Source organism: Colossoma macropomum, unplaced genomic scaffold, assembly GCF_904425465.1.
Source record: "Colossoma macropomum unplaced genomic scaffold, Colossoma_macropomum, whole genome shotgun sequence".
Classification (NCBI taxonomy): domain Eukaryota; kingdom Metazoa; phylum Chordata; class Actinopteri; order Characiformes; family Serrasalmidae; genus Colossoma; species Colossoma macropomum.
In genome coordinates this window covers 17,893,821-17,906,814 of record NW_023494788.1, presented here as the reverse complement: position 1 = coordinate 17,906,814, position 12,994 = coordinate 17,893,821, and the positions used below count along the sequence as shown (strand labels likewise).

Here is a 12,994-nt window from a genome sequence, read left to right as displayed (position 1 = left end):
TTTACAGGACGCATTAAAAGAAGGCAAGCCAGCCTGACAAATAATTTCCAGGGAGTGTGGCTATTCATTATGACATTATGGAGCGTTCCCCCAAGAGTGCCTGTTCACTTCAGAGGGATTTCAGAGAGATGAGCAGAGAGGGATGAGCCAGTCCTGGAGTCCATCTCTCCAGCTTTCATCTTTGCCTTATTCTCCATTTCAAATACATGCATTTTAGATGCACCACCCTGGCGGGCAAATTTTAAGATTACTTCTAAAAAATAAAAAATAAAAAAAATAGGGAACTACTAGCAGCAAAATTCCTGTTTCTTCCAGAGTAGTGATGCGCACAACGCTGAGTATTTTCACTCACCTTATGTAAACTCTCAGCAGGCTAGGTCACAGCACATGCCACACCTGTGCTGTACTATGTCTTACCTCTTCTTTCTTCTGTCTTTTGTTTCTGTCCTTTATCTGGCTATGCTAATTTCACTCTGGATCATAATTATTCAGAACCAGAGCTGTCAGTTCCTCCTTCTTTTCTTGTTCTCCTTCTTTTATTTCGCTCGTTTGTTTAAATTTGCCCCCCAGCCGACAGGCAGCCTACCTCTACGCGCTTGCTCTGTCAGGGCTGGTTAGGCAGAGGAGAGAAAAAATGAGGGAGGAAGAGAGGGGGAAGATTAAAGGGCCAGTGCCTAAAGCCAAAAGGCTGCCGAGTGCAATTTATTTACAGTTTACTACACACATGCACACACACAGTCACGCAGAGAGCAAAGAATGGGCACAAAGGCCGAAATTCAAACAAAACCCGATGACCATGTGTGAACATGCGCACACACGCGCACATAGTTTCAACATATGGCAATGTCTTGCTTGACTGCTGCTTGTTTCATCTCATTTCCAGGCCTGAAAAGCCTTCTTGAGCTGGAAAACACACTTCAGAGGCCAGGCAGATGCGCCTTTACAGCGAACTGCTGACATCATTTATTATCATTAAGACAGGCAGGGGACTAATGGCATCATTATGGTTTCAATTACACTCTCACTTACGAGGTGTTTTATGTGTAAACAGAGGTAAGCCTGTGTCAATATTCTGGTAAACGTAATATCAGTTTCTTTGACGGGCAGGAGAGAGAAAAGACAACAGAGGAAAAGGCCTTAAAGGAACAGTTGGGTGAAAAATTATATTTACTCAATTTTACATGTACCCCAGATGTAGTCGATCAGCCAAGACATCAGGTGTCCAAATTTAGCTTCTTTAGTTCAACGCCGGTGCTACAAGGATAACGCTGCTAGCCAAAACTAGAAGTCAGTAGTCACTAGGGCTGACAGATTTGGGGAAAATATGTATGTGCACTTTTTCTGATCAATATTGCGATTTTTGATTAAATGCAATTATTTACTATAAATAAATCCCAGGCACATCCATTTTTTTGGACTTGAATGTGAATGTAGTGTCCCAGACTTGCAGCTTATGAGCTCTGTGTTATTAGGTTAAATTTCTCAAACTTGTAAACACAACGTTGAATAATGTAGAAAAGGGGTTTGGTCCTGGAGGGCAGGTGTCCAGCATAGTTTGGTGATTTCCCTGTAAAAATATACATAATAAACCTGGCTATTATCTGGTGAGTTGAATCAGGAAAATCACCTAACTGTGATGGATTCCGGCCCTCCAGGACTGGACTTCAAGACCCCTGATGTAGGATATTAACATGACAGATCTTGGCCTCCCGAGTGGTGCATCCATCTAAGTGTTGGCCCCATCATCAGGAGATCGCAAGTTTGATCCCTGATGATGCTGCAGCCATCCATGGCTGGGAGTCCAAGAGAGCACAATTGGCCTCGCCCTGCATCTGGTTCTTCATTAATATTGCGCAGACTTGCTGGTGTGGTCTAGAGCACAGTATGACTTACTATGAACAAAAAAAAAAAAACAACAAAAAAAATCAACCAAACTTCACCATGTTGCTTAACTCAGTGGCCAGCCACTTTAGACAACAAACAGTTTGGGTGACTACTGGCTTTAAGTGTTTGTTAGCGACATTAGACTTGTAGTTCAAGCGCTAAACTAAAGAAGCAAAATGTGGACATAAAACGTCTTGGTTGACTGACTACATCTGTGGTAAGTGGAAAATTGTGTAAATTAGATTTTTTGCCACACTTTTTTTTTTAAAGAAAAAAAAGAAAGTAGAAAAAAAAAGCCTACCTGTCCCAGGATGGGGCCCAGCGGAGGGCCTGGAGCCGCCTGTCCTGACCGAACAATTGCTCTTATCACACCACCTGCATCCACCTTCTTCACCGCCTTGGCCGCCTTGGATATCTTGGACATTCTCTGTGTGTGTGCTGGGCCTGCTCTGTGCCTCCCTCTCAGCCTCCCTGTCCAGGAAAGGTAATTATTAAGTTCTCTTTTAAGGCATTAAAAATTCAACACTCCACGATCAATATATGACCAGAAGTAAAGGAGAGCATTAAACACGATCTCTCAAACAGCGCTTGCTTTGGAGTGCATGTTTCTGTTATCTGGAGCTACTGTGAATGAATACCTTTGTGAGGTAAATAGCAAAAAACCTTTGGGCCTGAGAGATAATGGATAGAAGAGCACAGGAGTGTGTGGTCGAAAGGCTTTCCTGTGCCTCTCCAGCACACTCACAGATCCCTGCTGATCCATTACGAGCACCTAGTATAGCGCAGGCCCAGTTCTCTAGGGGTCAATGGAGCAGCTTGGACGGCAGCCATAAGGCACGGTGACAGCTACTGCAGGGCTCTTATAGTGCTAGAATGGGCATGGTACACAAGGGCACTGGGCCGGGGGACGGGGGAGGGTATATGGCGGAGGAGTAAGGCCTGGGGGTTCATTCAACGCTGAATTCAATTAACAAATTCGATCAATTAGTTGAGTGGCGCAATGGCCTGAACTTTTGTTCCTGTAGGAGTCATAAAAACACACTCTCCCTAAGCTCCTTACACACAACTAATGGGCCTGCATATTTGTGTAACCTGTACAGAAAAGCGAATTTGTAAACAGGCTTACGGGATACAAAATCCACTGAGTGTCTTAAGCACCCTTTAATCAGTCATGGTATGATCACATTAATGCAATTCAAAGTGGTTATGTGAGCCAATGGGATACTTCACACAATATGTGGAGAGGGAGCACTTCAAGGAAAGCCTGAAAATTGCTGAGGTAATTAAAATGCCCTTCCGTCACAGCCTCTATATCACGGTCTATTTATCTACATGCACCTGATTCAGACGAGCACTGAATGGGAATAAACACAGCTTCTTGGGCACAGAAAGGTAAAACGAGGTCTGCTTTAAAGCTTCAAGCTTGTCCTCAAAGACCTGTGCACACAAAGGAAGGGACACAAGCAAGGAAAACTCTTCAATAGCAATGAGGCAGCACAAAAACCTTACATCGTAGAGTACACAGGCATGGCAGAGAGACCAGGACCCGCAGCTTCTTGCAGGTTTGATGTGTGTGGCATATTCCGCAGGAATGCGTTTGCTGAAAACCCCCTCATTGGCCTTGCTTTGAAATGCCAGGCACGTAGAGTGCTTTATTTTCATTCGTCTTTACGCTGCTCTCCCAACGCATTTGCGCTCTTTAAGAAGCATGTTGCAGTTTGAATCAATTTACGAGTCAGTCAGAGAGTGAAAGCCTGCTGGCAACCCTCCAGTCCTGCAAAGGGGGGGCTCAATCACTACATAATATTCAGAACCTGAAGAGTCCAATCAGTGGTCTCAGAGGTTGAATGAAACAGTTTATATGGGGGTGGAGGCTAGGGGAGGTGATTTGCTCCAATTTACAGTCTAGTTTTCCAGGCCGTTGCAATACCAATACTCCTTTTTAAACCGGCATGCATGAATTTCTTTTTCATTAATGTGGTTTTGTTGATATGATGGTGATCTAGAGATGCATAACAAAAAAAAGGGGTGAGATAAACAAAACAAAAAACAGGATGAGCGAAGCTGTACTTGAAGCATGTTCTGTAAAACTTCACTGTTCTTACTGTTTGCTGCTTTGAAGCACTTTTCTGGCCGTGAACAAGTTATGACAGAAAAGAAAAATTATAAAATGATTCCATTTGTTCTTATGCCTCACACAGTAGGGAGAAAAAGTGTTTAAATGTCATGTGAGTAATTTTAGGACACTGGTGATTAGAACTGCTTAAACCCATCTAAACAAAAAACAACTGAATAAAAGACATTTCTAATGGCAAAAGCCAATTAAATTGTAATTGCATCACCTTTTTAAAAAGGATGCAGTGGTTAGCCTCAGCAATGCATGACATTTGGAGGAAAAAAAAACTAACATGCCGTTTTGAAGATTTGCTACTTTTGTAGCAGGTTTGGTTAATGATCCGCACACGTTCAGCTGTGAATAACGCAGGTTAGCAATGAGCTTGAGAGTTTAGACTGAATCTAAAAACTCGTAATATTTATATTTTTTGCCTTGATGAATTTGAAAGTTTGGACACTATTGCTGTTATAAGGTCTCAGAGCTTAATTAGCCTGTTAGGACTGGTTAGGCAGGTGAAGAATAGTCATTAGGAATTGTCAGCTGATGACATTTCCAGAGCATTCAAAATTCTCTGACTCTACAAAACCTTGTGCTAACACTCAATAACCTCAATAAATCCTCTGAACAGCTGGCTGAGCAAATGAAAATGAAGTGACGCCTACAAACTAAAAAGCTGGGAAAAATTATAAAAAGTCTAAAACGTCATTAAGAAATTAATGAGGGGAAACTGTGGAAGTCAAGGCAAGATTTGGAAGACAAAGAAAACTCTGCTTATCTGATGACCAGAAAGGCAGAGCAAAACTCATATCACAGCAAAAGAGGTTTAGCTGACACAGTCGTGGTGGTGCACCATTCTACTGTGCAGCGTTGCTTGCACAAATATGATCTGTATGGAAGAGTCATCAGAAGGAAACCTTACCTGTGACCTCATCATCAAATTCAATGTATGCAAGAAGCATACAAAACAATGTCTAGGTAAGCCAGAGGCATTTGGGAAACAAGCGCTGTGGACTGTTGAATTGAAAATGGAACCCATGCCCACAATCATATTTAGAGAAAAGAATGAGCAGCATTTGATAAAAAGGACATATTGCCTGCTGTTATGATTGGGTTTGGATCTATTATGCTTTGAGCTTGTGTGGCAGAAAGTGGCACAGGAAACAATGCATGGTTGCATATTGTGAGAATAGGGAATGGTTAAACCAATATTGTGAATCGAATTGTGGGCTGAGTGCATCATTACAACCCTACTGCATGGGTAGATGGAGAACTGATTCCACTGAATATCAGCAAATTCTGGAAGGAAATGTGACACAGTCAGTCAAGAAATTGAGGCTGAAAAACATCTGGCTTCCACAACAGGACAATGATATAAAACATGCCTCAAAATCCACTATGAACTATTTCAGGAAATGCAAGCTAAAGCTTTTGAAAGGTCTCTCACAGTTTTCTATTTTTCTACATTTCAAGCTAATCAATTACAAGGTAAGTGCACATTAACATTTGCAGGATTTTTTAGTTTTTAAAACAATTCACTGCAGAGGTTGTGTTTCTTTTTATGTAAAAAATCAACAAAATATGTAACTTGGCCAGGGTGCCCAAACTTTTGCATACAACTGTAAAGCACTATGCCCTATGCCAATGCTGAGTATAAATGCAACTCAATTTCATGTCTCAGTATTTTCACAGTAAACAAAGGATGGAGAATTATCACAAACTGTAAGAATCACTAGAAATGCACAAATGAAATTCCATTATAATTTTTTTGCAGTCAAATTGGCTGATGCACAATTTGTAATTTTTTCGCTGATTTTTATTGGCCTATAAATTTGAAGCACACTGTGTGGGCTAAATCGTTTGGAGTAAAAATTCACCAATTCTGATCCGGGCTGATTCCAATCACACATCCCTAAGAATTACACCACAATTTTGGAGCACAGATCATCCCTTTGTGATGGGTATAAAAAGGGAAGCTCTAATACCAGAGTTACAAAAAGTCACGAGTTTCAAATGGGCACAAAAAAACAAAACAAAAAAAACGTGATTTTTGCATACTTCACATGTTAAATGTGTTATCACGTGAAAAAACGTTATTACTTGTAAACACATGATTTTTCTGTGAAGGTACACTGAAAAACTGGGCTAAATGTTATGAGAATGATGGACAATTCAGGCCTGAATATGTTTTTTATTTATTCATTCATTTATTATTTATTAATGTTTTGTTTGTTTAAAAATGACTTTGAATTAAGCAATGTCCTTTTCAAAAAAATATATATAAATTTCAGAAAAATCCTGTAAATCATCAATTCAAAGATTAAAAAGATGCACATAAACAGCCTGATCATGTGGTTAATTGTAATCTCAGGTCACTATAATGAAGTGTTTAAGATGAAAATAAAGAATGCTCAAATGAGCCCATGGCATTAACAGCAGTCGCTGATGATCATCTCAGAGACTAAAAATGACCAAGACATTTCATGAAGTGATTTAAAGAGCTCAGAGTCAGTCCCACTGCACCTATTCATCTGCATATATAGATTTACAACCTGCATTTTGAAAGCCAGCCAGTTCATCCAGTTTGCCCCCTATATTGAAAGGCCTATATTTATTTTAGGTTTGAGACAAATTGAACTTGCTCACACGGGAAAACAGCTTTGTACTGACACAAGAATAACCAATTTGCAAGACCCGCTGAGCAAGCAATTTGCGCTTTTTACAAAATAGGCTGAATCAAGAAAATAAATGGTAAAGGAAGTGTACTAAAATAGGCTATTCATGCATCACAGAAAGAGTTCTTGTGGTAAAATTACTAAGTGCACAATTGTATTAATAGTGCAGAGTGTAGAAAAGCAAAATGAACAGTGTACACAATGTACTGAAAGCACAGTGTGGTGGCTTGTGCTTTTGTAGCAGTTTTGAAGGCAGCGCAAAACAATCTGGGTGCAGCACTGAATTCTGCTTTAGAAACAACTGCTACAGCGAAACAGTCATTTAAATTAATTAAGAGATTCATTATCTTCCACAGCTACTTTTACATAAAAGGGCTACATCCTCACTACAAAAAGGAAAAGCTGTATTTTGACGGACTTCAGAATTAAGAGTTTTCAGTATTTGTCAAGAGAATTACAGAAAAAAAAAGTCATAAACGGCTCCATTTAGGATACAAGCCATAATTTGAGATGAAGGCCATTTGCTTTCCAATACCCTAGCGGTCTAATAGCCCACACATAATACACTGCAGTACGTAAATAGTGTATCATGGTGTATTATATACGTAAATAGACAATTTTTTTGATGTTCTTGCTCCGTACTCTAGCATACCTGATTTAAATGAAAGAGTGTCTATGAGGTTAGAGCTGTACTGTGTGTTGTTTTTTTTCTTTTTTTTTTTTACAACCGAAATAAGTAGCATTACTGAGGGGGAAAGAAAAAAAACATATAACTTCCTTGTGTTGCTGTGAGTCACCCTCTAAAGTCTGAAAGATTATTTCTGAAGTAAGAGCAGTCAGATCAGAGTTGGACTTAGGCCTGGGTGATATCTAAAAATAATTAGCATGATATTTAATATTAAAAAAATAAATAAATAAAAAAGTAAAGATTATCGATTATATCACCCCCCCCAAACAAATACATGCAGACCTGCTGCTTCTGATCTACTTTCTATTCTGTTTTTAGTGCATATGCTTTTGGAACTTTTGATGAAAATCTTATAAATCCACATATTAAATAATTTAACAGTAAGTAACTCAACATCATTTGAAAACTACTTCACCTGTCATTTTAACAGATGTCACCGCAAACTCACGCGCTTCTTCTGGTACAGATTTGTGGTGACTTCCTTGCTAATTGGGTTCCCTTCTGGAGAAACTTCAGACTGCAAGCGGTTTCCAAAGCCATTGTCACACACTATACATATGAAAAGGTGTTTTCCATCGTTACAGCTGTGTTTTCATAATTTAGCTAACCACAGGGACATTTAAGCTGTATAGAAAATACTGCAAATTTTACTCAGTAAATGAAACACAGCAGAGACCGTGGGGAATTTACTCTACTGTAGCCTTTTAAAGGCCCCAGTATAACTCATTGTTTTAACAGTAAAAGAGAATAAAACATTCTGTGTACACATTATTTAATATTATTTATTACCTTTTTCTGATCCCCTTTCCTGGCCATAGACAGGGATCAGAAGAATTTTTTTCTCCAGGTTATTGCCAGCTGCTCTACGGTAAAGCCCAGTCACTTTAGCTGGATTGGTTTACTGCTGAAAGTCACTTTGAGTGCAGCTTTAAAGAACAGAATGCCATTTCAGGGCACCACAAGCAATTTGACTTATCTTGTTACCCAGTAGTTTGTTCTTCAATGCCCTCTTCAACATGGGGAAAAACAAAGACCCTTCTTACTTATTGACAGCAGTGACCTCCTAACAACAGTGGTATGGTACATACAGTGCTCAAAAGGAGCCATTAGACACTCTCTGAATATTATTTATGTCTTGTTTTTTTATTATTACTTTACAAGCAAAAGCTATCATTTATTCATTGACATCTATCAGAAAAGCTATAACAACCAGGAATAATGACCAGGTTTACTGACTGAAACTCAAATTTATTTTAGTAAATAATTGAAAACTTAAATGAATAATGACAAGTAAACGTACTCAGACATTAGTAGGACAAACATTACAGTCTCTTTCCTTTGTGTAGGTTAGTATTAGTATGTTATTTAGGCAAGTATTTTGTTGCACTATGACATGACCGATGAAGTCTTCTATTCATGGAGTGCATGAGTTTGCCCAATTGATGCTCAGCAAAGATTGCTGGATTTTCTCTTCTGGATGGCCAGTGTGACAGGTTATGAACATTTCCTGTCTCTTTCTATGACTTCAGGACATTTTTAACATCTGAACTTGGAATTTTTAATGTATCTGCAATCTTTCTTCCAGATATTTTGTTACCCAGAGACAATGTCTTTTGACAGATTAATTCAGCTCTGTATTCAGGTTTTCCAAAGCCATATCTTCCAGAATGTCAATGGAATTTTGTTAGATGGTGGCTTTACGCAAATAGCATTTGAGTAAAATGGGGGCTTAGGTGAAAGTATTATAGTTTGCTATTGTTCAGTTGGACAAAGTAGTGACTGTTATAGCTGAAACGAAGCAATTTTGAATATAGCAGAGCAGTGGTTCGCAACCATGGTCCTGGAGGACCCCCTACCCTGCACATTCTCGTTTCCCTGCCAAAACAAACCCACTTTAACTCAGAAAGGGTTTGTTATTTAGTGGATTTGTTGGATCAGGTGTGTTGTGAACAGTGCAAACACTAACATGCACAGGTCAGGGGGTCCTCCAGGACCAGGGTTGGGAACCACTGTGGAACCACTTCCATAATACATAAACGTTAATTGAACAAATTCTTATGATAAAGGTGTCCCAGATGTACTTTTTAGCACTGTAGAATCAGGCCAAAGCATTTTTGTCTGTTTCCATTAAACTGAAGTGCTGCATTTTCCTCTAAATGCTACTGAAGTGTTTTACATAACCAATCATATCAAATACAGCCAAAGTGACTGGCTCAGAGTGAGATGAAGATATAGCAACTACACTGCAGTGTCTAATTTCTAACTGATAAAGACTAATAAGTACATTGGTAGTAGCAAAGAACCTCATCAAATTTAGGCAAGCAAGCCTAATGTATATGATGGCCTGGAAGCTTCTTCACTTGAGAACTGATATGAAGGCTGTAGTTGCATGTTAAAAACTAAGAATGCACCAATATGGGTGACTGTGGGCTGTGTATGCCAATCTAAATCTAACTTGATTAGCATTACAAAGAAATATTCTCAGGATTTAGTGTGACAGTCTTGCTGTTTAAATTACTCATCATCTATTCTACTACAACAAAGTCTTGGCCTGCATTTGGGACATTGTTAGAAGCCTACTGCTAGTTGAAAAACAGTGAAAATGGCTTTGGAAGACAAATTTGCATTTTTTGATTTGGTGGATGGTGCTTGTGAGCTGCAGGGTTTTACTATGGAATAAGCCAGTATTAGCATTTCCCCTACAACCAGCCTTGCAGCAGGACCTCTAGGAACGATCACTGGATTATACATTTACCATTGTGGAAAACAGACTGCACCTATTTTGCCTGTTCATCTCATGGCTGGAAATGACTACTGTCACCATGAGAATGTCACTGTGATGGCTAAGAAGAAATGTCATAGTTTACCAAAACTATAAAACAGAGAGTGAATTGTGTGACTTGTGTGCTCTCATTTCAAACCGTGACTCCAACAGACTAGCATTCATAAGCCATGGAGCTCATAGGAATATCAGAATTCAGGGAGCATTCCGACGTATTAGCATTCCGTCCAATACCGCCAACACCCTGAAGTTGCATATTGATAGTGACAGGACTAAAGGAGGGTCAGTCAGGCGGCCAAAAGAACCACCACTCTCAGGTGAAGTTTGTGAAAAGTTTTTAAAAAGCCAAATTACCACTGCTTCAATTTTACATTGCCTAACTACTTAGAGCAGAGCCAATTAAATCAATGCTGCTGCATCAAAAAGTGTTCATTTAAAAGCAAACACGGTATCAGTATTGCAGCCATCCATTTAAGATCAGTCAAGACACTCTAAAATGAGGAATGCAGGCATGTAACTGAATAATAAGTAAAGAAGAGCAAATCAGGCAACCTGACAGGCTGGTATCTGTAAAGTAAAAAGTGGTCCACAAAATCTGAATCATAATTACTTTTGTACCAGGATCTAAAATGTACAAAAAATAAAAAACAAACACATTACAGCATTGGCCAGCACATACTCAAGCATCACTCCAGGGCGAAAGAAATAAAATGCAGTCTACCACACTGAACCTGTAAATTTACTTTTCCTGCACCTGGAGGTCAAGCCATTACATCAAGTGAGATTCAATGTCATGACAACAATCATCTGACTCCAAAATACTTTAATTGCTAGCTTATATTTTCATAGTTGAAACTCAATATTTGGGCTATGTTGAGTTAAACTAAACACAAGCTAAACATAAACTAAAGTGCACACATTCTCTGCCCAGCGATAGACATTAATAGTGAGTGGTATGGCAAAAAATTTAGCACAGTATAACTGAGCCCCTCCAAAGACAAAAATTCAGTTATTTATCAGTTATTTTGTTAGCTGTTTTATTTTGTACAAGCTTTTACACTTTTAAACTATGCTTTATTTATATTTTAGTGACCTCTTTATTTTAAATACACTGGATCAAACATTACCATATGATGCTTTTATGATTTTTTTTTTTTTTAAATGCCACATTTATTGTTTTTTGTTGCAAGGGCTCGATTAAAACGGTTTCGGTATATATCATCATGGTATAATGTATTGAAGGGATGCACATTATCTATACATAATCAAATGTGAATTGTTTTACTATAGAATAATATGCTTATTTTCAAGTTTTCAAACACAAACTGCCCGTTTAAGGTCCTGCCACAGCATCTCAATGGTATTCATGTTAGGACTGTGACTCAGCTGCTCCAAAACCTTCATTTTGTTTCTTTGGAGCCATTCAGTGGTGGATTTGCTTGTGTGCCTCAGATCATTGTCCTGCTGCATAACTCAACTGCGCTTGTGCTTTGGGTCCCATGTGTGAAACACAAGGCCCGCGGGCCAGATCAGGCCCGTGACACAATCCTATCCAGCCTGCAGTTGTATTTTAATTTTCTATTAATATTAGCCTGTTTCACAGTGCGCTGCACTATAGTCCCCAGCATGCACTGCAATGTTATGTTCACTTCGACTCTCCTCCCCCAACAACAATCTATGGGACAGCGGTTACACCACAATTCCACACCAGTCGCATCACCGAACACACTAGCTACATTTCAGCTGCAGTTCAACCAACATAAACACCTAATGCCAGTTCAGCAGCTCAGAAACTGAGCCTAAGTATTAACGAACTTGCAGCAAAGAAAGGATGCCCAGTGTCTAGTTCAAGCAGATGAGTAGGTGTTAAAAGTTCCTGAGGACATTTGTATTTTGAATACTTGAATATATTCATGTAATATTTCAAGGTCTACTACAACTGCTTATATTTTACTACTGAAGTTTTTGCATATTTTGAATAAACAATGGCCCGTTCGGGTTACAGCACACCATTAATTAAAAATGAAGTATTTTTTTTTTCTCTGGCCCTCGGATTTGTTGAGATTTTCCAATATGGCCCTTTGACTCGTTGAGTTTGACACCCCTGCTTTAGGTCATGAACTGATGGGCAGACATTCCTTGGATTTTCTAATAGAGAGCAGAATTAATGGTTACATTAATCATGACAAATCATCCAGATCATCACACTGCCACCAACATGTTTGACTGTTGGTATGATGTTCTTATGGTGGAATGTGGTGTTAGCTTTACGCCAAATGTAACTGGACCCATGTACTCCAAAAAGTTCCACCTTTGGCTCATCAGTCCACAGAATATTATCCCAAAAGTCTCAGGAAAATAGAAGAAATTGGGAAGGGGGTAAACACTTTTTCACAGCATATGTCTCTGTGAGGCCTGTGACTATGAAGGACACTGTCACATGAGATAAGGACTTGTTTATGTCCATCTCCAAACTATCCAACCAGACCGTTTGGGAACCTTCAAGGCATTGAGCCTGACTGAAGTCACTCCTGCAGAGGGACATCATCTTTGTTGACTGAATCTCGTCAACGACACTGTGTTCAGTTGTATTTCTGAACAAATTCAAGTCTCCATTATAGTAATTGTATATTCAGATTGTCCATTTTACATATAATTTGCATGAACCTAACAAAGTTTTGACCAAATCTATGTTACCTGAGGAAGACACTTGCAGGTGCTCTCACCCCCACCACCACAACCTTTCTCACGACTTTTAGCCTGCTGATTTCTTTGTTTAAGCTTTTGACTTTAAGTGAAGTTAAGCCTTCGTGTTTGATGTGTGTGTTTGTACAAACATAGTGTTCATACAA

At 39.1% G+C, this 12,994-nt stretch overlaps 1 protein-coding gene across 1 annotated transcript in view; it reads right to left on the bottom strand.

The window, feature by feature from the left end:
* mrpl11 (mitochondrial ribosomal protein L11) overlaps positions 1-12,994 on the bottom strand; it is a 43,339-nt gene that overhangs the window by 26,886 nt on the left and 3,459 nt on the right. The window contains exon 2 of the mRNA XM_036568692.1: positions 2,186-2,355. Within this exon, the coding sequence (XP_036424585.1) occupies positions 2,186-2,308 (123 nt within the window). The 5' untranslated portion in view covers positions 2,309-2,355. The remainder of the gene's footprint in view (positions 1-2,185; positions 2,356-12,994) is intronic.